Here is a 23,055-nt window from a genome sequence, read left to right as displayed (position 1 = left end):
AAAATTGAGTATATGCTGGTTTATTTAAAAGAATATATATAGAGAGAGAGAGTGAATGAAAATAGTTCTATATACAGCAACTTAATATAAAAGATGCTTACATCAAGTCAAATGACGGAAATTGTTTTTCTTTTCAGCGGGCGGGTTGTGTATTTATGACTTGGTCTATTCTATCTGAAGCGTCTAGCGTACTCTGGTGGCGAAAGAGTGAAACTCGCTCTGTGGTGCAATAGCAGTGCGCCGCCTCTACTGCAGGGGGCGCTTGTGGTCGTCTTGCTGTCCACTCGTGGGCAGGAAGAAGAGGTCCTTCGGTTGTGGAAAATGGCTGACGTCGAGATGGAAATCGCGTCGAGAAGAATGAATAATTTCAACGAGCACGTGTAAGGCTTTTCCTCTCGGATTGTGCGTTCACATGTAGAACTTTTTATGAAACGGGGGGCATATTCCTGATTCAAAAGTGAGTGACGTGGGAGGTTAAACACCGGAATGTCAGTCGTATTGTTTTCTGCCAAGCCTCGCTAATGTTCTTAGCTTAGCTGCGTTAGCTTGAAGTTTGGCTAAACGTCAAGCAGACGTTGATCTAAATCCCCGCCGTGTTGCATTTACACCCTTGCGGAGTGTGTGTGTGCATTGCGCAAAATGAGCTCCAATTGTGGTCACGTCGTTCAAACAATTTTGCTCCGATCGCTTAGCATTTCCGAGCTAATTTTGGAAAACCATTTTGAAACCGGGAAGTTCAATATGTTCGCCAACAACAGCAATACAACTTATATAACCTTTGTATATATGTATTTTTTTTTACTTCTGTTGCTGTTGTAAATAATTGTCATCGTCAGTTCTACTAAATTGGTTGTCTGGATAACCGCTGTCCACCCTTGAGCATGCATTCAGCAACCTAATCATTCTTCCGCTTCAAGAAATGCAATTTTTGTTGTTGTTTTTCATTTATAACGAATGAAGGAATATCCAAATAGTGCAAGCTAATTCCTCAGATGTTAAAGTGTATTCAATATTTTGTTGTGCTGAAGAAAACGCGCCTCCTTTTGGTTGCCAATGGTTACGTTTGTTTGTGTGTGTGTGTGTGTGTTATCAACAGATAAGCCTTTTTAAATTTGTATACTTTGAAGTCTAATCGGGAAGACTGTGCAAGCTATTTTCAAGTAAAAGCCAAATCATAGTTATGCTTCTACCATTAAAAGTCACATTGTATTTTGTAGGTTTTGTAATGCAAGATATGATGTCCAAATGTCAGAACCTTTTTTTATTTATGGTGTTCTTTTGTGGTTTGATGAACAGAAAACAGGAAATGGAAAGCCACGAGAAAAGTGGCAATGAGGACAGTGGAGACGTGTCGGAGGAAGAGGAAGAAGAAGAGGTAGCTACCTTCGTTGGTATTACGTCATGGTTGACGTCAATGCCTTGCATTCCTTTTTAAAAAATAAAATGTTTTAAGCAGGTACTGAGAACCCGATAAACGGGGCTTATGAGGTAAAAGTCTGCTATATCGAGCTAGCAATAATTTTCAAAATATTTTTACCAATCCTACCCACATTAAATACTTTTAAAGTAAAAACAAACCACTATTCATAAAAAAAAAATGTCAGTTGGGGTCTTAACTTTGCATCGTGTTCTCGCTCTCTCAGGAGGAGGCCGAGACCAACGGCGAGAAGCCGGAGGAGGTCGCCAAGCAGCACAGTGGCAGCGGCGGCAGCAGCGGCGGGAAACACAAGCGGAAAAAACACAAGCATCGCAGCAAACACAAGAAACACAAGCACGCCTCTGAGGAGGACAAAGAGCGAAAGCGCAAGCATCGTCACAAACACAGGAAACACAAGCGCAACAAGGAGGGCGCCTCGCCCTCCCATGCCGCCGCCGCCATCTTCGCTTCTTCCGGCCACAAGAAAGGCGAAAGCTCTCCCTCCTCGGGCAACCCCGGCTTGGATGACCGAGCGCTGCTGGAGGACCTGGAGAAGCAGAGGGCCATGATCAAAGCCGAGCTGGACAGTCAGCTGATGGAGGGCAAAGTCCAGTCGGGCATGGGCCTCATCCTGCAGGGCTACAACTCGGGCTCGGAAGAGGACGGCGGCGGCGACGCCCGCGTCCGAAACGGGGAGCAGCGCCAGAGGGGCACCTCAGGGAAAGTCATCTCCCCCCGCGCAGGGGGGGCTGCAAAATCCAGACGGGACTCCACGGAGGGCAGCAGGACCGCCTCCAAGCGCCACAGCCCCAGCAAAAACACAGAGCGTCCCGCCAAGGATTCCAGGCAGGACAAGGTGAGCAAAAGCGCCAAGGACGCTAGCGTTAAGGACAGAGGCCACGCTAGGAGCGCCTCAAAGGAGAGGAAACATTCAGACGCCACCGACAGGTCCAAGGAGAGGAGCAGGAAGTCCCCGTCTGAGCAGAAAAGCGCCCGGCCTGAGAAACAGCGCCACTCGCCGCATCGGGATGAACGGCACGCGCAGGAAAAAGCGCGGCCGCGATCTCGCTCGCCCGGCCGCGAGCGACCCGCTCGTCCTGACGCAGAGCGAGACAAAAGACCGACCAAGTCGCCGTCCAAGGACGCCTCATCCGGCAAGGAGAACCGCTCGCCGCAGCGACGGCCGCAGCACAGCCCCGTCAGGAAGCGCAGCGCCTCACCTCGCCTCAGAGACGCACGCCACGCTTCGGCCGGCGCCGCCGAGCGCACCAGAGCCAGGTCGCCGCCGCCGCCGCCCAGGAGGATGCGCTCGCCCGACGTGCGGAGGAGAGAAGCTGAGAGGCAGGAGTCGCCAATCAGGTAGTTGGCTCACTTGCATGATTCGTTTGGTGCCCTTCAAGTTGCAACTTCCTCATTTTTCGTCTGTGTGAAAGGCAGCCGCTAGTATTGTACTGATGATGGCGCAAAAGGACTACTTTTGTTTAAATGACGCTCAACTATTCCTTGGTTGCAGGATGTCACCAGATTTTTGCCAAAACAATATTATTATGAACAGCGAAAAATGGAGGGCAAATTAAAAACATTAGCAATATATTAAAATAGCAATAAAATCTCAGATTGTTTTGCATTCCCCCTGTCATCGAAAAATCAAGCAACAATAATCAAAACAAGTTTTGACTTGAACATTAGTAAACCTTTGAATTTCGGTTCCTTCGTGTCCCGCTGCGATGCCCACACAGGAAACGGCTTCGAGCGGAAACCGGGCCGGGTCGAGACCGCTCGCGAGACAACAGTCCCCCGGTGTGCTCACGCCGACGGGTGAGCCGCTCGCCGCTCAGACGCCGCTCCCCGTCGCCGCGCCGACGCTCCCGCTCGTCCCCTCGCCGGCGGAGCCGCTCGCCGCTGATGCACAGGTGATCATGATGATGATGATGATGATGATGATGATGGTGTCGGAGTGATAAAACCCTTGTGTTGTTTTTGTCAGATCGGGTGATCGAGACCGCTACGGCAGGCTGCGGCAGTACCGGCGCTCCATGTCACGTGACCGCGACAGGAGACGACGGCGCAGCAGAGACGAGGACAAGTTCAAGGGAAGCCTCTCGGAGGGCATGAAGGTTGACCAGGAGTCCTCAGAAGAAGACTTGTGAGTGTTCTCCTTTGTGGAGGTTTACCGAATTCATCAGCCAATTTTGTTGGACGTTGTTTTAAGTTTCCCTCTGCAAGAAATAAATGTAATTGTTATGAAAAGTACTTGTATACCGCTTGAAACGTCAATTGCGCAAATGCTGTTGAAATGCGCAGGTTGGACGATTTTGATGGCGAGGAGGTCGACGAAGAGGCTTTGATTGAACAGCGGCGACAGCAGCGAATGGCCATCGTGCAGGTTGGTCTGTCTGACACGTCCCCGATATGCTGCCGTGGGTTGCCACGCCGCCTCACTGTGGCCTCTTTCGTGCGTCAGAAATACAAGGCGGCGAGCGAGGACCCCAACATGGTTTCGGAGCCCAGCAGCCCGCAGAGCAGCACGCGCAGCCGCTCGGCGTCGCCCGACGACATCCTGGAGCGCGTCGCCGCCGACGTCAAGGAGTACGAGCGCGAGAACCTCAACACCTTCGAGGCCAGCATCAAGGCCAAGCACAACCTCATCGCCCAAGAAAAAGACGGTAATGTTTGCCACTTTGATTACGCTCGAGTCTCATTCGAGGGTGGGCCGACCCGACGTCCAATCAGACCTCACAAAGCACACCGAGCGAGTGTTTTCTAAACCGGGGCTTCTCAAACTTTTGGGGTCACCCCTTCCTAAGTAATTTTATTCATCAATTGAATATGTAATCGTCGTTGCGAGCTGACGTGCGCTGCTTCCACTATTCATATATCATAGCGAGAAGCGAGGCGCTCGTCGAACAAAAGTGTTCCCGCCGTTCAACTCGCAAGTAAGAAACAGAAAACATGAGTGGAAATGGAAGCCCGGTGGAAGGCGATTGCGGCGACGGTGGCGTTGAACGCTTCCCGCAATTACGTGACCGTTTTGACGTTGCAAAAGCTGCCGTTTGTTGGCAACTTTTGACGTGATGCGCGTATGCGGTACAACTCGCCACATGAAAAGAATGCAAGAGAACTGGAAACGCTGCATGGATGCGAGGAAGTCAGATTTGTCATGACATTTGCGTTATTATTCTAATCACAGCTTGGACGCGAAAGTAGGAAGAAGTAAAAGATTTTTCCGGAAGTGGATCGGCGCACACGACATGACAACTCGTTGCCAATTGGTGATCGGAGCCCCGATGTCAGTTTGAGAAGCTCGGTTCTAGACAGACGCGAGCCAACATTTTGCTGCCCAGTGCGTTTAATTGTGCGTGTGTGTGTGTGTCTCTGTCGTGTTTTCATTCAGTTGCTGGCTTGTTACCCAACCAGCCTGGCTGTGTCGGCCAACCTGCAGCTTGTTTTGATCTCTGCAGAGTATGTCGAGCAAAACACATGGCGCAGATAATCATTCTGTCCTTTTTGACTCTGCGACAAGTCGGATGGGCCGGCCGCACGCACTCACCAGCTTTCGCCCTCTCTCTCTCTCCCTCCCTCCCTCCCTCTCTCGTCCCAACTGTCCTCGTTCTCAGGAGCCAACCCCAAGAAGCCGTCGGCGCCCGACATGTTCACCGAGTCGGACGACATGTTCGCAGCGGACTTTGATGTAAGCCCGTCTCAAAATGTGCATTGAAATTCTTCATTGGGCTGCGGTCAACTTGTGACGGTTTGCGTGCAGAGCGCCCGCATGCGAGCGTGCGGGGTGGGCAAAGACTTCAAGGAGAACCCCAACCTCAGGGACAACTGGACCGACGCCGAGGGCTACTACAGTAAGTGGCGTCCAACTTGAGCGCTTTGCAATCTGCTTTGGTCTCACGGACGCTTTTGTCCCCCAAGGGGTCAACATCGGCGAGACGCTGGACAAGCGCTACGACGTCTACGGCTACACGGGCCAGGGCGTGTTCAGCAACGTGATCCGAGCCAGAGACACCGCCAGGGCCGGCCAGGAGGTGGCGGTCAAGATCATCCGCAACAACGAGCTCATGTATGTATTTACCACAAATTCGACATGAATGGGTTTTAGGGACGGTGGACAGGAAGTTTAACGAAGAGGACGAGCTAAGCGATGACGGATGTCGCTTTTGGGTGGCTCTATTTATTTGTTGTTGTTGTTTGCGTGCGTCAGGCAGAAGACGGGCTTGAAGGAGCTCGAATTCCTCAAGAAGCTCAACGACGCCGACCCCGACGACAAGTTCCACTGCCTGCGTCTCTTCAGACACTTTTACCACAAGCAGCATCTGTGCTTGGTCTTTGAGCCGCTCAGGTAACCACAAGAAGAAAAAAAAAAAGGAGCCTCGCTTGGCCTCCCTTCCAAACGCCGCCGCCGGCCTCTCACGCTTTCTTTCTTCTTCTCTGTGGTCGTCAGCATGAACCTGCGCGAGGTGCTCAAGAAGTACGGCAAGGACGTGGGGCTGCACATCAAGGCCGTGCGCTCGTACAGTCAGCAGCTCTTCTTGGCCTTGAAGCTGCTTAAGAGATGCAACATCCTGCACGCCGACATCAAGCCCGACAACATTCTGGTAAGGCGCCGGTGATGCCGCGCCCCGACGCCTTTTGGAGCCGCAAAACAAATGTCGAGCAACACCTTTGCCCAAATAGATCCGGACTCTCTTTCGTGACTTTGTGTGATGGCCGTCCCAAAATGAACGCCTCACCTCTTGGATGTTTTTCTCTCCCCTCTGACTTGACATGATTTGAAATACGCTGCTCAGTCATTGACGGCCAATTAGAACGCACGTGTTTACCAACACATTCGCTCCTCAGGTGAACGAGTCCAAGACCATCTTGAAGCTATGCGATTTCGGCTCGGCGTCGCACGTGGCCGACAACGACATCACGCCGTATCTGGTCAGCAGGTTCTACCGAGCGCCGGAGATCAGTGAGTTTGCGCTCCTACTTTAAAAAAAAAAAAAAAAAAAAGGAGAAGAAATAAAAATAATGCGTTTGCTTGCACATCACCCGCCAGTCATCGGCAAGCCGTACGACTACGGCATCGACATGTGGTCGGTGGGCTGCACGCTCTACGAGCTCTACACGGGCAAGATCCTCTTCCCGGGCTCCTCCAACAACCACATGATCAAACTGGCCATGGACGTCAAGGGCAAAATGCCCAACAAGGTAGGATTTTTTTTTAATTTTTTTATTTTTTTGGGGTTGCATCATCATCATCATCAACGTGGCTGCTGCTTCCTCAGATGATCCGCAAAGGATTGTTCAAAGACCAACACTTCGACCAGAACCTCAACTTCCTCTACATCGAAGTGGACAAAGTCACAGAAAGGGTGAGATGCGAGAAATTTGGAAAAGCGCCGACAGAAAGCGACGGCTTCACATGGTGGACAAAAAAAATAATTTCAACACGCATTTGTCAAGCCGTGGAAATGAATTGAATACAACAAACAAAAGTAAATACGTAAAAAGAGTTTTAATTTTTCTTGGTGTTGAAATTGAATTGACACACATAATTTGGAGTATTTCTGCGAGGTAAAGTAAAAAGACTTTGAGCGGTTTGAGGCTTTGTCGAACGACGACTAACTGGAAAAAACAAAACAATGGAAGGCAGTCTAAATGTTTTTGGTTTGCGTGCGGCTGCAGGAGAAGGTGACGGTGATGAGCACCATCAACCCCACCAAAGACCTGCTGGGCGACATGATCGGCGGCCAGCGTCTGCCCGAGGAGCAGCGCAAGAAGGTGATGCAGCTGAAAGATCTGCTGGACGCCACGCTCATGTTGGACCCCGCCAAGCGCATCAGCATCAACCAGGCCCTGCAGCACGCCTTCATCCAGGAGAAGATCTGACCGCAAAAAACTACTTTTGGTGGCCTGCCTACCTTCCTTCTTTCCTTCCTTCCTTCCTCCCTTCGCTCATCTTTGTGTCTTTGACTGTAAATACCACTCCGGTAGCTTACCTTTTTCTTTCTTTCTTTCTTTTTTAAAGCGGCCCAGTCATTGTAAACTTTCACAGTGATGATTTAAGTTAAGTGGCGTGAGACCAGTGTAAATAGTGGACGTCGACATGCATGTTTTCAAACGTTCCGTGTACAAATGGCAAGTTTGGAAGAATCTTTTCTTTTTTTAAGCACTGGTGTGTTTGAGGCTCCTCAAGTGCCTCCTCCTATGACAGCTGACTACTTTGCCCCCGCTCCTCTCTACCCTCCTTCTCCTCCTCTTCGTGTACATAGACGCACTCATCATGATTCTTTGGTTCCCTGTTCACAAATAGATGGTTTGGTCCAATCTTGTGATATCAATGAAGACTTCAGTAGTTGCTGCCCAGAGAGCTCCTTCACTATACTTTTTAGTAATAAAAATATTTCTTATTACCAACTTTACTTCTCCTTTATTTTATGCAAGTACACGCATTCGGTATTAATTAGGAATTATTTGCTATTAAAATTGAATGGCGCATTTTTTGAGGAACAGCACTCGCTCGTTTCAAAGCGCAATCAACATTAATAGGGTTGGTTGAGAATCGTGGAATCACGTGACCAGCTGCCACCTGTGAGTAGATTTGCTCCATCAGACTCGCCGGAATTGTGCGCCACTGCTGCCAAACCGAGTCCAGTTTTTACTTCTGATGTTGCTTTAAACAAAATCCGCTCATACGTGAAAGAGGAAGCAGTAAACAGGAACGAAATAATGACCGAATGTGACTTCCGAAGATGAAGCTATTTGGTCGAGAAGTTTCTTTCCATCGTGAGCGACGTTGTGCAAGGTTTGTCCTAAAAAACAGACAATCTAACAAACCTGTTGAATCACTTGAACAAATTGACACCTAAGTGGAAGGCAGGAAAAATGCTGCCCACGTAAACGGGAGCAGTTTGGCCACTGCTAGCTAGTAGCAATGATGCTAACGCCAAACTTTGGAATTATGTTGACTTTTTAAGGCGTATTCATTATTTCCGATCGGGTCCATTTTTCGTACACTAGTTCAGTTGTGCCTTTGTTGTAACGTTGCAGCTTGAAGTGAATGATAACATTTTTCATTTTGTTTTTAAAATGTACTTCCTTTCTTGATAAAGGAAGTATGTTAATGTTACTCCGTAGTAATCTTTGCTGTTATACTATTTATAGCCCCGCCCCCATCTACTGTACGTCACGATATCCCAAAATATTACCGATAGTTAAACATTTAAAAAAGAAAAGGGGAAAAAAAGAAACTAAAAGAATACAAAAATATTGAAAAGATAAATATTTTTTGAATACGTAAGTGCTCGTATACAGTCCGTAGTTCCATGAGTTGTGACTGAAATGACCACACGATGGCGTCGTAGGCACGAGATTTCATGACATAAATAAACGTTTTGCTTTTAAATCCGTATTAAAAACTGTTTTCCCCTCTCATTACTTTGATTGAAATAAAGCCCTCCCTTGGAATATGCAAGGTTTGGTTTGGCATCTTTTCCATCCATCGTAGTTAAAAAACAATCCTTCGTTTGAGGCCTAACGATACATCTCATATTCTGCCCTAAATTGAGTTCTCTGAATCACAGTATGAGACTCGTTCAGCAAGTGTAAATTTTAGAAATCTCTCGCTTTCAATCATATTTTCTCGTACTGGACATCATTTTTCCATTGCAAACGTTTGCGGTGTGGAGGCGGCATAATGTGCAGACTGTGCAAAAGGCGGTCCAAGCGTGCAGACGCATCCCATCATTACAGAGAGGCGAGCATGTGTGGGAACGCCGAGGCTGCAATCGTCACAAATCAGATCAGCTACAGTGGATAGGAAAAGTCTACACACCCTTGGTCAGATGTCAGGATTTTGCCACATTCAAGATTGTTTCCAAGCGTTTTCTACCATTCATGTGACCTGCAAAACTCAAAAAAAGAAAAAAAAAACTTCAAGAGATCAAGTGCTACAAATCCGCAAGTTCGCTAATGTGCTTGCAAAAGTTTGCACACATTCTTCCAACTCGGATGCGGCTGTGTTTAGAATTGAAGAATCTCATTGAAACTCATGTCCAATTTCAAGTGCCTCCAATTAAACCTGAATAAAGTTCAGCAGTTCAAGTAAGCTTTTCTGACCTTTTGTTTAGCTTTTTGGCAAATGCCTGAAGGCCTCGCCATTCATTTTGGAAGAACGTCCACAGGTCTGTGTGGCTTGCGCTGCAGGACATGACTACAAAAATGGCAGGAAAAGACATTTAGAACACCTGAACTTTGTTTTTGTTTTTTTTCTAAAATAATTTTTAAAAAATAACGGGGCGGGGGCTGTTTGCATCTGGCTACATAGTTGAGCACCATGGAAATGCTTCCACGTTGACATTCTACTCCTGTTTTCTGCATTTGTTTCTGTTTTATTTTTTACTTTTAGTGGTCGCAATGTGCTACCATCGTCTGGAAGAAAATGGCTATTTAAAGTAAATAACCTTTACTTATATTTAATGACCACAGTGTGGATTGCAGTCTGGGTGTCATGCTGTACTTTTAATTCCTGCTTGGAATATGTTAAGACAGAACTGTAGTTGGTCTAAATGCTATTTAAAAGTGCTCTCCTTTTGTTTAGAAATAGATCCGTGGATAAATATCGTTTGAGTGACTTGTTTTTTATTTTTACAATTTTTTTAATTGTTTTTTTTTTTTTTTCATCAAAGGTTGACTTGAGTCAACTTAACATGACCAAGAAGTAGCAACAATTGGGATTGGTTTTTTTTTCTTTTCTTTCTTCGGAATGGGCGTCATCTGCGACTTGCAAAGCCTTCCAAGTCCGACTCTTGTTTCACTCCCTCCTCTCTTCAATCACGCCACGTTTGACTTCATCTGCTGGGCCGAGCTTAGTCGTATCGCAAATTTGATCGAGGAAAAAAAGAAAGAAAGTAAGCTTTTATTTTTTATTTATTTATTTATTTTTGCTGTTCTGTGTCCAGCGTCCGTCCGTGAAGGGAGCGCGTCGGCATGCCGGACTGAGCGGCATGGCTTCGGCCGTGTTCGAGGGCACGTCTCTGGTGAACATGTTCGTGCGAGACTGCTGGGTAAACGGCGTCCGCAGGCTGCTCATCAGCTCTCGGGGCGACGAGGAGGACTTCTTCGAGATTCGCACCGAGTGGTCGGACAGGAACGTGCTCTACTTGCACCGCAGCTACTCGGACCTGGGTCGACTCTTTCGGCGCCTCAACGACTCGTTCCCCGAGGACAGCGGAGACCTGTCCGCCTCGCCCCTCACCCAAGGTCGGTCACTCGCTCACTCGCCCGCCCGGGGAACCCTCGAGTACGGCTAAAGCCGTCGAAGGGGCTTTTGGGGGGTCTGACTCGACTGGCTCTTACATGTGCCACAAATAGTTTTCGTCGTTCCACCAGGAATACAAGTTGCGTCGCGTAAAAATAGTCTGCGTCATCTGTGAAAAACGAATAAATCATCTTGACAGAACTTGACCGGCTCAAAAACTCTTTAACTTCTCCTTTTTTTTTTTTTTTTTTTTTTCGAAGTTTGATGTGGCGGTCCAGATCTGGCCCACGAGCCTTGCTTTTGACAAGCACGTTATCCGTGATAAAAATGTTGAGGAAAAAATACCAAATCATAAATAAATACATTTAGAATTTCGACCAAGAAACACATTCCTACATGGTACTGAAAAGAACTAAAACTACTTTTCTTAGAACTACTTTTTTGGGTCAAATTTTGCGCATAAAAAGCCTCTAATTGAAGAACGTAGCCAGAAAAAAAACACATTTAAAAAAAATGTGTTTAGCATTTTTATTTTTTTTGCCAAACAAGAAGTTCCTATTTGGTACAGGAGTCAACTTCTCAACAATGCAACATTTTATTTGCTTTTTAAATTTTTTAAGAAGTTTCCTAGTCGTCATCGCAACGCATTTTCATTCACTTTTCGCAAAAGTGACACAACACAACTAATTTGTAACTCCGAATCAGATTTGATAATAGCAACCAATTGAGAAGTGCTTGTGCACATTTTCCATCCCTGTGGTTCGTGTCCTCATCTCAATTTAGCGCTTAATGATGCGTGTCCGTAAAAGGAAACAAACAATCATCGGTGTCAGTCACAACTTCTCGTTTTCAAGTCACTTTGACATGTTTGGACAGGGTCAATAATGAACAAAGTTCTCTTTTGGATGTCACGTCAACAGGCGGAGTCGAACGCCTCAAATCAATTTTTAGGAGCAGAAGGCAATAAAATCTGCTTCCTCAACGTTTCGTTTATCGCCACAAGTGTACTTTTGTTCAAGTCACGATATATGTACACTGAAGATGATGTTTTGGGTGTCAAACACACACAAAAGCTGCTGCTATTTCAGTCTGTTTAACGCATGGAGGGGTTTGTAGACATAGGTCAAAGGTCAGTGTCTATTAATGCTCTAGTAGTTCATGTGATGCACAAACAAGTGACAGAACGTTAATACTCACCCTCGCAAGTACTGATATGAAAACAAACAAAAAAATCGATAAAACTCAAAGTACTTATTCAACGGCTGTTGTAAACGTAAAATCATCGGAGGAAGAATTTGATCTGAAGTGCTATCTTGTGTCAACTTTGCCGAAGTTGAGAGCTGAGTAACAAATGATGTAAAAAAAAAAAAAAAAAGTATTTGTACTTGGATAATTCCCTCCACCGCTTTCTTTGCAAACTGCCGTGTGGACGGGCAAATATTTGTCAAAACATCCCTGCAGCTGCGCCTGGAATGTTTTGACTTCCCGCGGCTGCACAGAAATAGCGGACAAGTTGTTGACAGGTCGGGGAAGAGTCTTGTGTCGTCTTTGCTCGTCTTTCCTCTCGTTCCAAAGTGCATCGTGGCGCTGGATCGTCTCTGTTTTTCTGTGTCCGCTCCTCGTCCGGGCAACAAGGAAGGCGTCACGCACTGATGTCACGATGAGAGCGAGCGGGACCGCGCCACTTCCTATATTTAGCCCCCACTCCGGCCTCTGACGGCCACCGCAGAGCTTCCACGCGCTCGCGCAGACAGGAAGCGATTTGCTCACAGACGTTTGAAAAGAACTGCGCCGTTTGGGAGCCACGGAGAACGCATCCATTGGAATATTCGGCGTGTTTGTGGGAAGGTCGTTGTGTGCAGGCGGACAAGAAAGTGCTTGTTGAAGACTGCACAGGCTTGACATGAAAAAGGGTTGACGCGTTCTTCATCAGTTCCGCGCCAACGATAGCTGACAATTAGCGACGCCGTCCGGCATCAGATTGTTGATCGGACCGACAAATTTGTTGCCTTAGCTGGGCACTTGACCCTTTTTTGACAGTCCGTCCCCCACCCTCCGACCTTATTCATGAAAATTGTCGGCCCGACGCCCCCTGGTGTTTGTTCGCATGATTTCGACGCTGACGTTGAAGGCGATGATCCAAGTTAGCGTTGTTCGGCCGTGCTGGATCTGTGAACGCGTTTTAAGGATGTGCTCAACTGCCGCTCTCACGAGATCATTCTTACGATACCAATATAAACCACTTCCGAGATGATTCCACACACTTTGAATCTCACTCGTAAGCGATTGTTGAAGGACTACGGTGGCCCGGAAGTCAGCGCAGGAAACCAGAAGGTCTTTAAAGATCTTTGAGCGAAGATTTCAAACTTCCTGCTCGGGTGGAGTCTCGTTGCGGTCGAGTCAGCCGAGCAAATTTTGGCGCGGAGACTGACGAGCGCTTCGTCGCTCCTTCCACGTGGCGGGAATGTTGACATCATCTTGAAATGACGCTCATGGGCGACGCCCGCACGAGTCGATGTTGTAAAATGTCCCTGCAGGCTTGCTTACGTCATGTTTCATTTGGGAACGTTTTTGGAAGCAAAGGCTTGACTGATCCCAACGATCGACTCGACTCCATTCCGCCATTTTGTCATTTCAGGCCTGATGAAAATCAAAGAAGCAAACGACATTGAGGAGAAACTAAACGAAGTGGAGCGGCTGCTGAAGAACGCCATCAACATGCCGTGCAAGGTGAGGCACGTTTTTTTGCGAGCGACTTTTTTGCCGATGCGGAGCTCATCCCACGGCGCTTCCGTAGTATTCCAGATCGGAAGTCATGCTGACCTTCTTTGAGCGCTCGCCGCTGGATCAGGTGCTCCGGAACGACAAGGTGCACCGAATCCAGCCCTGCTTCCAGAGTCCGGTCAAGATATCCGGTAGTTGCGCCGTTCTTCATGCCTGATCGGTCACCGGAACGCGTTTACACCCGTTTGGATCCTTTGCAGAAATCATGCGCTCAAACGGATTCTGTCTGGCGAATACCGAGACCATCGTGTTTGACCACAAGCTGCCCGACGAGAAGGCCAGACCGTCTTCCACCGACTCTGCGGAGCACACGTGAGTCAAACGAACAGTAGCCATGCGTCGGAGTAGAACCGTACTCTTGACATTTTTTTTTTTTGGACTGCTCGGGTCTGTCCTTTTTTTGGAAAATACAACATCGATAGTCAATATCTTTGCGTCTCTTTCCATTTATTATCTTTTCACATAACTTGGGCATGCCAAGGAAAACATTTCTAACTGAACAATGACCACTTCCCTCCGAGAAAAAAATGTCTCCCGCCTCGGTGAGTGTGTCTGCTCCTCGTAACGTGAAGTCCGACTCGAGACTCTCCTTGTCCGGTGCACCTCTTCCTTCCCCGGGTGTGCTTGCGAAGCGTCGAGAGGAGCGCATTCCTCGTTGGACTGCAACGCAAATGTTTCACACAACTCCACCAATGCGTTTTTTTTTTTTTTTTTTGCTTCTTGCGGCAGGTACGACGACGGACTCGAGTTCCTGCCCATGCAGGTGGACGCGTGCGACAACGAAACGGAGGCATACGTCACCAACCTGTCCTACTACCACTTGGTCCCGTTTGAGGCCGACATCCTGGAATGAGGAGCTGGCCTCTCCCGAGCGACTGTTGAACCAGTGAAAGATGGAAACGCGACAGCGAGATGGCACCACCGGAGGGTCTTTTCCGGCGATCCATCCTGGAGGATGTCGGGGCAAAATGACACGTGCTACCTGGTCACCCTAAATTCAAAGTCAGCATTTTAAGACCTCCACTGGCGTTCCTGCGGGATTACGATAAGTCGTTAGGAACCTCTTTCTGACATCTTTGTTTGTTGTGCTATTTTGGTGCACCTAATGCAACCTCTCAAAGAGGATTTGACGGCTAAAAGTGTTGGATTATTTCTCATGGAAGTGTTGAAAGAAAAAAAAAATCGTCATGGTGTGCCACCTGGAACCCTTCGAGGTCCGTTCAACATTTCATGTGATGCAGCTAAATTTGCACATATTTAAGTTTGCAGCAATTTTGTGTTTTTATTCCTCAGTTTTCTATAACGCTCGGGTCGAAGACGACCCGGAGCCTGCTGTCTTTAAAGCGAGAGGTGGGGGAATCCTGGACTATTCGCCAAACAACCATTCATGCTCACGTTCACACCGATTAGCAGTTCATTCTTCAGTTAACTTAAAATGAAACCAGAGTACCCGAAGAACTCCCATCCAAGCACTGAGAAATTATGCAAACTCCAGAAAGGACGTCCGGAGCTGAGATCTCAACCCGGCGTTGCAGATTTATAAGACAGATGTGCTAACCACTAGCTCAGTGCACTAATGATTTCAAGTGTGATTATATTTCAACCTAGATTTGTAATATTAGGAGGACAAAATGAGTGTTGGGGTCATGTGATGGTCTGAATCACCACCAGAAAGGACGTCAGGCCGCTTGAGGTCAGTGAATTTACTGAGAACCTGAACGTGTGTGGGGGGGCATGCTGACTCAAAACGGCGTCTCTTTATACTGTTAAGCAAACGGCTGATTAGAATTAATTTCTTTTGTGTTGTATGGGCCCTCCTGTTTGAGGGTTACACTTTTCCTTTCCCTTAGTGCCTTCTTCAGCTGCGCCTGCAGACAAGATGGAAAATTGTAAGCTTGTCTTTTTTTTGGTGTGCATCTAAATCCACTTTTGTCACTCGAATTGCCCCAAGCAGGAGACGGGCCCAGTATTGTGCCCCCCTGCAAATACTGAGGCATTCAAGCCTCACAAAGTTGGCACACGAGGCCTCAGCATGGCTCTGTTTAGTAACACAGTCATGCTCGCCATGCAGCCAGTGAGAAAGTACAGCTCGTTCTCAAAGAGGAACTTTTGGCGCTTTACTGCTTTGCCTTGAAGAGACACTTTACTGACAGTTAAAATAACCATTCATGTCCTACTGCAGATTGTATGAAATACCGGTACACCAAATCACTTCAATGAGGGCAAGCATGGCTGATAATTATGAAATAATATGACAGCTTTAATTATGTTTTTTTTATTAATGTGAATAACCAGGGTGGGTTTTATGAGGATTATGTCGGGAATGTTTATGTTGTGAATTTTCTGTTAACTCTTCTGACAGTATTAAAATGTATATTTCAAATATGTTAAAACCAATATGTTTTTAATAAAATGACTAGCGAGCAAGCAGGCTCTTTCTTGTGATCTTTCAGCACCATCTTGTGGCGGGGTGTGGTCATGTATTTGTATTCTATCCATCTAGCTATCTTTTTAATCTGTTAAAGATGAATATAAAATGTATTCTCCATGTTAGTCTATTTGGTGGAAAAATAAAAGCAATTTAATTTTTTTAAATAATTGGGTATGGTAGGTATGGAATATACGACGCCATTATAAAAAAATATGAATACTAAAAAACGGTTAGCTATCAACTTCGACACGCGCATGCGCAGAACTCGTTTAACCCCCCAGTGACGTTCTCACGCGCATGCGTAGACTGGTCCCCTTTTGCGGCTGTATTTCCGCCTTGCTGTTTCCTATCGAAGCGATGGCAGCAGTGGAACTTTCGCTTTTTTATGGAGGTACTCTCGTTCTTTAAACTTCTTCTTTTCCTTTTAAACCATTCCCGTGTGAGAGCACAGCTTCTGTCCCGCTCGTGGTCGAAAAGCTGCTGTTGTTGATAGTGTGGCACCAAATGATGCCAATGATGATGCTAGCTTCTTTAGCCTGGTGGTGATGCTTCCTTGCTTCCTTGCTCCCTGGCTCCCTCGCTTCCTTCCTCCTTCCTTCCTTCCTCCTTGCATGCTTGCATTTGCCACCAGGATGGAGGAGATGCCATTTCATCTTGTCACACCAAACCGTTACATGAGTTTATCTTTCTTCTTGCTTGCTACAGTTATTGCTGCCTTATTGCGATCGGAGGTGTTTGCCTTTGTGGAGGATCTCGACGACACGTAAGTGAATTATTTAAGGCTTGTGGGAAATTGTTGTGTATGTGTTAAACATGAATCAATGCAATTACAATGTCTTATGCCCTGAATTTGTATATTTTTAATGGATTAAAAAAAAAAGTGAATTTATTGTTTCCATTATGTCCAATTTGAGTCATCTTTAATGGTGTCTGCTTTTCTGTTTGGTAGATTTAAAGAGACCAGAGTGAATGACATCTGGCTGGTTGATGTAAGTTTCAACACACACGCACACGCACTCAAGCACACACACAAAGGCATAACCAACCATGCCAGGCCGGATGCCACCGAGCTCATCCCTGGCGGAAGTTGCAACGTGCGTGGTGCAAACGGACGGCGGGGCCGAACGGAGGGTCACGTTGTGCTTGTGATCACGTCAATGACAAGCCATGCATGGAGGGCAAAGCCAGGGGGGCTTATGTTACAGTCGGAGTCTCTTTTGAGCCAGCAGAGCTGATGAAAATGTAGCCAACACAAGAAGTAGTGTCAACGTTTTGTGAGGAAGTAATCCTAAAACGCACCCTAAGAACTCTCTTGCAGTTTTGGTGAAGTGGAAACGTTACAAATTAAGTCTGCCTTTGGTAAAAGTACAGCATGAGAGTCACGGCTACGTTACATTTTTTTTCAAGCTCATCGCGGCGTCTGATTGGCTCATGGCTGTCCAGAAGGTGTTGTAACTCTTGTCACTGACTTTCCTTCAGTTCTACGCACCGTGGTGCGGCTACTGTAAAAAACTGGAGCCGGTGTGGCACGACGTGGGCGCCGAGCTGAAGCTCTCCGGGTCGCCGGTCCGTGTCGGCAAGATGGACGCCACCGCGTACTCGGGTGAGTCGCTGTTGTTTCCTTACGTTTTGTTTTTAGTGCCGTAAACGTGAGCATTTTCGGATTAAAGGAACGATTGTTCTTTTCTTTGGTAGGAATGGCGTCCGAGTTTGGCGTGCGCGGCTACCCCACGATAAAACTGTAAGTGTCAGCGGCAATCAAACTGTTTTGATTTTTTTTTTTCCCATCAACAAGAAGTGATCACAGTAGTCAATCAAGTGCTTGGCACATCTGCCTCACACTCTTGACGTTTGCATGTTATGTTCGCCCCATGCATGTGTGAGTTATTTGCAGGGTGTTCGCCTTCCTCCCACATTCTAAAAATCAGACAAAGTTGTTGGCCTCATTGTAGACTCGGTTGTCCCCGAAACAAGACGAGAAAACTGTTGGCTTCCAGTTGTCTCTAAATGTGCGTGGCAGTGAATTGTTTAATGATGTTGAAAAATTGGCTTGGTAATTTAGAATTGAAATTCAAAGCGGCACTGGTTATGGCAAAGTCCCCCCTCCCCATTCCTACTTGAGCTTTTCATTTGCATGAATTTTCCTGCATCTGGAGTGTCTTTGGTGCGGTTTGTTCTGGATTCCTCTCGAGTCTTTTCCCCAAGAGGTTCGGTCTGTGGAAATGTGTCCTTCACGATGCAACACGCCGTGCTGCTGCTGCCGCTTGCCTGAGGCGTAATCAGGGCAAAACTTGCTCACCTAAATGCGGTTACCACGATAACTCCTGATGCTTTTAATCCGACGCGACAATGTTCACAAGAAATGAGCGTTTTCTTGATGTTTTAAAGAATACTTTATGTGTAAAAGGCATTTTTCTTGTGTAAAGTAACCGCGATAGGCGTTTCATCGTGCTCCCTTGGGGAAGTCCGTTTCATACGGCACATGCGAGTGATGAAACTTCCTTCAGAAGACCGCAGGAGCTCCCCTCCTCTCCCAACCAGCCGATATAACCTTTTCCTCACATCTCCAGGGAGCATTAAGCCCTGCGGGCTGATGCAACTGCAGCCACACTCCCCGAGTTCCTGTTAAATGCTGGTTTTTAAAAGGGTGTAAGAAGAAAAAAAATACCAATACAATTTTAATTCTATTCAAAGGTTAACAATATAATTAAATCATCAGGGATGGGCGGGTATAAATATCTGGTATTGTTATCCCAGCTGATACTGGCCTTATTTGAATGCATCAGGTACTTGCAGTGACTACCGACAGCAAGCACCGATACCGGCACGGGGAGGTCATGCAAACTCCACACAGGAAGGCGGGCCCGGATTTTAACCATGAAATGCAATGACTTATTCTAGGATCAATACACTGTTTTAATATTTTAGGATCAACATATTCATCTCCCAGTAAGATCGTTTCCTTTTCTGAGACTAATTCTGGCATTTGTTCCCCCCTCTAAACCAAACTACAAACTTGCTCAATGTCTTGAAGGATCAAGTCAGGTTCACGTAAAGATTTTTCTCCCCTCCGCCCCATCATTGCATCTGGATCCACATTTGCTACTTTCTTGACTAAATTGTTGAATTTTTTTCCTTTACAGGTTGAAGGCTGACCTGGCCTACAATTACAAAGGTCCACGCACAAAAGACGACATTGTGGAATTTGCCAATCGGGTGGCGGGGTGAGTCCTGATGCGTCATGACGACCGACTGCACCAAACGACTCGTTTGAGTTGAATTAGTTCCTCAGCTGCAGTGGGTGCTTTTCGCCACTGGGTGGCACCACAAGCTCACAATGCAAATTGACTCAGTTGCCCCCACATGGAGAATTCTTGCTGTGCTGCACTAGAACCGTTTTGTTTTTCCACGTGAGCTTTGACTAAAACATTTTGACCTCTACACATAAGCACAGTATTAGAAGGAGCGCTGATTGCGATCCAAAATGTTTGCGACAGCTCTTGGATTGGATCTCCTGAGCTGGTGTACCTAATGTCGTGAGCGCCTGTTCTCCAGTTTGTGGCCTTGTTCCAATCTTGACGACCTGAACCCGCTCGTTGCAGGCCGGCCGTTCGAGGCCTTCCCAGCAAGCAGATGTTCGAGCACATGATGAAGCGGCACGACGTCTTGTTTGTGTACGTCGGCGGTGAGTCTCCGCTCAAAGTAAGTGTGTGTCACGTGAATGTAATAACTAAAGCTTTATAAAATATATATATATATATATTTATTGATTTATGTTTGTGTTGTCTCGGCAGGAGAAGTACAACGACGTCGCCACCGAGCTCATCGTCTATACTTATTTCTTCTCGGCCTCAGAAGACGTCCTGCCAGAGGTAAGAAATAATCCAAAGATTTCAACAGGTTGTTTTCTGGTTTGTCACTCAAGCTGTGATCAATAATTTCACATTTGCATTGATAGTAAATTGTGGTGTGTGACATTTCATCATCTGTGTGATGTGCAAATTTCATCACCCTGTCTAGTGAAGCTCGGAATCTGTGAAATGTGCTTGGCGAGGTTATTTGTCATGCTCGGGTTTGCTGTGCTGTTTAAAATTCTCTGTGTGTCAACTCGCTTTTTAAGGAGTCATTTTTGTGTTTTCAGTCTGTAACCTTGCCCGAGCTGCCTGCGGTGATCGTCTTCAAAGATGGCGCCTACTTCACCTATGACGGTGAGTTGCGTGTCGTCGGCACTTCTGTCAAGCCCCCCGGCTCGCCCCGCCTGCTCCTCTTGAACCGCGTTCTTCTTTCAACTTTGCGCCGCTGTGCGGTCAGGCCCTGCGCCATGTCACTGCGCTTTTCTCCCCGGGTGAACCCGCGTAGCGGGCCGGCGTGGGCGTGGGAGACCGCAAAGCTTGTAGCGTACGCGCTGTCGAGCTGTAAATGATATGTGATGCGGGCGAGGTCGGGAAATAACACTTCAGCTTTGCCCCTGCCCGGTTTTGAAGCGCCACGCCGCAACAGTGTCATTTCACCACGATGTCATTTGCACGCCGAGGCCGCTCTGGCTCGTCGCTGCCAGGCGGGATTTTAACATGTCAGTGCCAATGGATGACATTTTGTTCATGTATTAGCCCACGTTCAAGCTAAAGCATGAAATCCCAAACATTGTTTTGCTGACTTTGTACTGAGGGTTGCGGGCTACATTAGTCAAGCGTAAGCTCGCCTATCATTCCATTTTTACTGCAGCCGGTTTAGGCAACAGACTCGTTGGGCCAGTGTCTCGCTATGATGAAGACTGAAGACTCAGAGATAACTTGGGGGCCTCCTTGAGGTTTGTATTGCCGCATAGACTTTTTCTGCGTCAAAGAGGCAGCTTCTTTTGGATTCCTACCGCAACCCATTTAGGCGGAAGACTATCGGAGGGAGAAATGCTTGCACCCTGGTCCACCCTGGTTGCTGGCAAGCAATCACACACTTTCTGTAAGGCTTCTGCTTCTTTAAGATAGCTTCTTCATCCATGCCAAAGGCAGCTCTCAAGGTCCTTGGACAGAAAAGACAGTTCCAAGAAAGTTAGCGCAAAGGTCAAAGCTCACAAAAGATACGGAGAAAGGGAGAACTGAAGTGTCATGCGGAGATTTGTCCCTGAAATGTTGTCCACACTGCATCTGTATCGCCACATGCACTTTATGTGTTAGCTTTAAGTTCCTCCTGCAGCCCGTCTAGGCAGCAGACTGGGAACGAGAGCAGGATGCTGCCTTTTGCATCCTAGTTGCTGACAAGTAGTCACACACTTGAAGCTTCTGCTTGATCTAGATAGAGCGACTGCGTGGTGTCGTTTTTCACGCCACTCGCCTCCAAGCAGATGTTTGTCTTTTCTGTCTTACACTTTTTCTGCGTAACTGGGGCAGTTTTAGATTTTGACCACAGCGCATTCGTGGAGCCAGAGTTGCAGGAAAGCCGTCACGTTTTATTCTTATCGATACAAAGGTTGAATTCAATTCACGTTCCCGACACTTGCCAATATTCCATTCCTCAAACACGCGCGTCGCCGTACCGAGGCAAACAATTCCTAGAAAACGCAAACTGGACGGCCTCCTCGCGCTCGCTTAGATTGCGCGACGCCGCTCTTGTTGCGAGTTTGACGAGATGAGCCACGGCGTCTAAATCCGGCCTCTCATTTTGCGTGCATAATTCTGCGGCGCCTCGTTGTTTAGGTTTCGCGGCTTAAGCGCACATCACAAGCCGCATCAACACCCCCCCTCCTTCAAGGCTGCTGTTAAAATAAGAGTACATCACCGCGGCTCATGCATATTTAATTTCCCACAATCCTTCACGCAACAGAAGTTGTTGCTCGGGAGGTTTTGATCAGCCGGACGACGGCGCGTCTGAAGGGTGCGATGAGCGACAGGGTCGACCTGGATGCTACGCGGAGGAGGCCGCTTCGGCGTCGGACCGTCCTAGTTATCGCTCGGCTTAAAGTCTCTCCGCTAATCTCTCTCCTGTTTGACTGCGCCGCTCCTCCTTTGGGAGCGTACAAAACGCAGCCAGCTGTGAGGCGGAATTACTTTGCATACATTAACGGCGGGCATTTAAGCGACGGGCCGCCTAACGCGCCGTGACAGCCATGACAAGACGCCGCCGCGCCACTGAAGATGACGAGGATGCCGCTGAAAGCGATGCGATTGGTCCAAAGTATTTAGAACGGATGTAAAGTTAAGAGCTGTCTTGTTCTGTCATCTAATTATAAAACAAAATACTGTACTGGAGAAAGAAAAATGCTGTGTTTCGCCATCTGTTGTAGAAATTACACTCACCACCATCATTGATGGAAAACAAACATTAAAAGTGCAGCTCAGTGTAATACATTCTTTGCAAAAAACAAAACACTTTTTTCCTCAATTCCTTTCTTTAAAAATATTGTTGAATTTTATGGATAGAGTAATAAATTAATATCGATATCTATGCAATACGGTGGTATTCATATGATGCCAAGATTTGTATTCTTTGCGAACAGTCGTCAGCTCGCAGCTACTGAGCGTCACGTGACAGTTTGACTCCTTGTAGACTCTGCCGACTTTGGATCAGTGGCGTTGGGTCATCCGGGGTCTGGTGTGCCATTAATCTTCCTCCTTGAATATGTCACGGCTCCTCATTCCTCGCCCGTATCATCTTGTCCGCGTGTGTGTTTGTTTTTTTTTTTTATTCCTGTGAACTCTGGCAGGCCTGGTTGAGAGCGACTCCGTCGAATATGTTTCAAGGTGAAGCCGATGCAGCGGAGATGGGCGGGGCGCCGTTTAGCGTGGGGAGGTTGGAGGGGGTTCAGCTCTCTCTGGGGGAAGGAAGCGTGTCTGCCCATAAAGCCAGAACATCTGTGGAAAGAATGCGCTGGGGCTGACTCAGCAAGTTTCTCACAGCAACTCAGCACTAATATCCACGCCAATGATGACCTTGCGCTGTTGGAAATGAAGCATTCGGAGCATCGCGTTGATGATTTGGCCCTTTGGGGTGGGGTGGCTCCCCGCCTGGCTTAAAAAGCGTGTCAAAGTCATTGGCGATGTTGTAATTACTCTCACGGTGGCCGTGAGGTCGTGATAACTTATTAAGGTGTCGTAATGAGGTCCCCGCGGGCCTTTGAGGCGCCCTGTGAGCGCTTTTCAGACCATTTTCATCCAGTGGAAGCGCAATGGGCTC

The 23,055-nt window shown here is 47.3% G+C and overlaps 3 protein-coding genes across 7 annotated transcripts in view; all 3 read left to right on the top strand.

Annotated features, from left to right (window-relative positions):
• Window positions 1-239: 239 nt before the first annotated feature.
• Window positions 240-7,828, top strand: prpf4bb (pre-mRNA processing factor 4Bb). 2 transcript variants are annotated; one of them, XM_088283441.1, is made up of 16 exons: window positions 240-380; window positions 1,297-1,375; window positions 1,644-2,776; window positions 3,157-3,330; window positions 3,405-3,563; window positions 3,722-3,803; window positions 3,882-4,083; window positions 5,035-5,108; window positions 5,181-5,271; window positions 5,339-5,486; window positions 5,628-5,765; window positions 5,868-6,021; window positions 6,266-6,380; window positions 6,468-6,619; window positions 6,697-6,783; window positions 7,097-7,828. In XM_088283441.1, exons 1-16 carry the CDS (start codon window positions 322-324, stop codon window positions 7,298-7,300), a joined length of 3,051 nt encoding a protein of 1,016 aa, XP_088139567.1. In that variant the 5' UTR covers window positions 240-321; the 3' UTR covers window positions 7,301-7,828. The 2 variants fall into 2 exon arrangements, with proteins under 2 accessions (XP_088139567.1, XP_088139568.1); XM_088283442.1 differs by having other exon boundaries at window positions 325-457.
• A 177-nt stretch (window positions 7,829-8,005) lies between these two features.
• On the top strand, window positions 8,006-15,881 carry pxdc1b (PX domain containing 1b). 2 transcript variants are annotated; one of them, XM_088283450.1, is made up of 6 exons: window positions 8,006-8,216; window positions 10,372-10,672; window positions 13,309-13,400; window positions 13,468-13,585; window positions 13,655-13,766; window positions 14,184-15,881. In XM_088283450.1, exons 2-6 carry the CDS (start codon window positions 10,417-10,419, stop codon window positions 14,305-14,307), a joined length of 702 nt encoding a protein of 233 aa, XP_088139576.1. In that variant the 5' UTR covers window positions 8,006-8,216; window positions 10,372-10,416; the 3' UTR covers window positions 14,308-15,881. The 2 variants fall into 2 exon arrangements, with proteins under 2 accessions (XP_088139576.1, XP_088139577.1); XM_088283451.1 differs by lacking the exon at window positions 8,006-8,216 and adding an exon at window positions 9,846-9,864.
• Window positions 15,882-16,169: 288 nt separating this feature from the next.
• The window catches only part of tmx3b (thioredoxin related transmembrane protein 3b), a 71,349-nt gene continuing 64,463 nt past the window's right edge, over window positions 16,170-23,055 (top strand). For all 3 annotated transcript variants that reach the window (XM_088282402.1, XM_088282403.1, XM_088282401.1), the window contains exons 1-9: window positions 16,170-16,276; window positions 16,591-16,648; window positions 16,835-16,874; window positions 17,365-17,488; window positions 17,581-17,626; window positions 19,029-19,109; window positions 19,488-19,587; window positions 19,680-19,757; window positions 20,027-20,093. In XM_088282402.1, coding sequence (XP_088138528.1) covers window positions 16,183-16,276; window positions 16,591-16,648; window positions 16,835-16,874; window positions 17,365-17,488; window positions 17,581-17,626; window positions 19,029-19,109; window positions 19,488-19,587; window positions 19,680-19,757; window positions 20,027-20,093 — 688 coding nt within the window. In that variant the 5' untranslated portion in view covers window positions 16,170-16,182. The remainder of the gene's footprint in view (window positions 16,277-16,590; window positions 16,649-16,834; window positions 16,875-17,364; window positions 17,489-17,580; window positions 17,627-19,028; window positions 19,110-19,487; window positions 19,588-19,679; window positions 19,758-20,026; window positions 20,094-23,055) is intronic.

Source organism: Idiotropiscis lumnitzeri, chromosome 19 (assembly GCF_059441095.1).
Source record: "Idiotropiscis lumnitzeri isolate Australia: NSW breed Sydney's pygmy pipehorse chromosome 19, RoL_Ilum_1.0, whole genome shotgun sequence".
NCBI classification, from domain to species: Eukaryota; Metazoa; Chordata; class Actinopteri; order Syngnathiformes; family Syngnathidae; genus Idiotropiscis; species Idiotropiscis lumnitzeri.
This window is presented reverse-complemented; position numbering and strand designations above follow the sequence as displayed.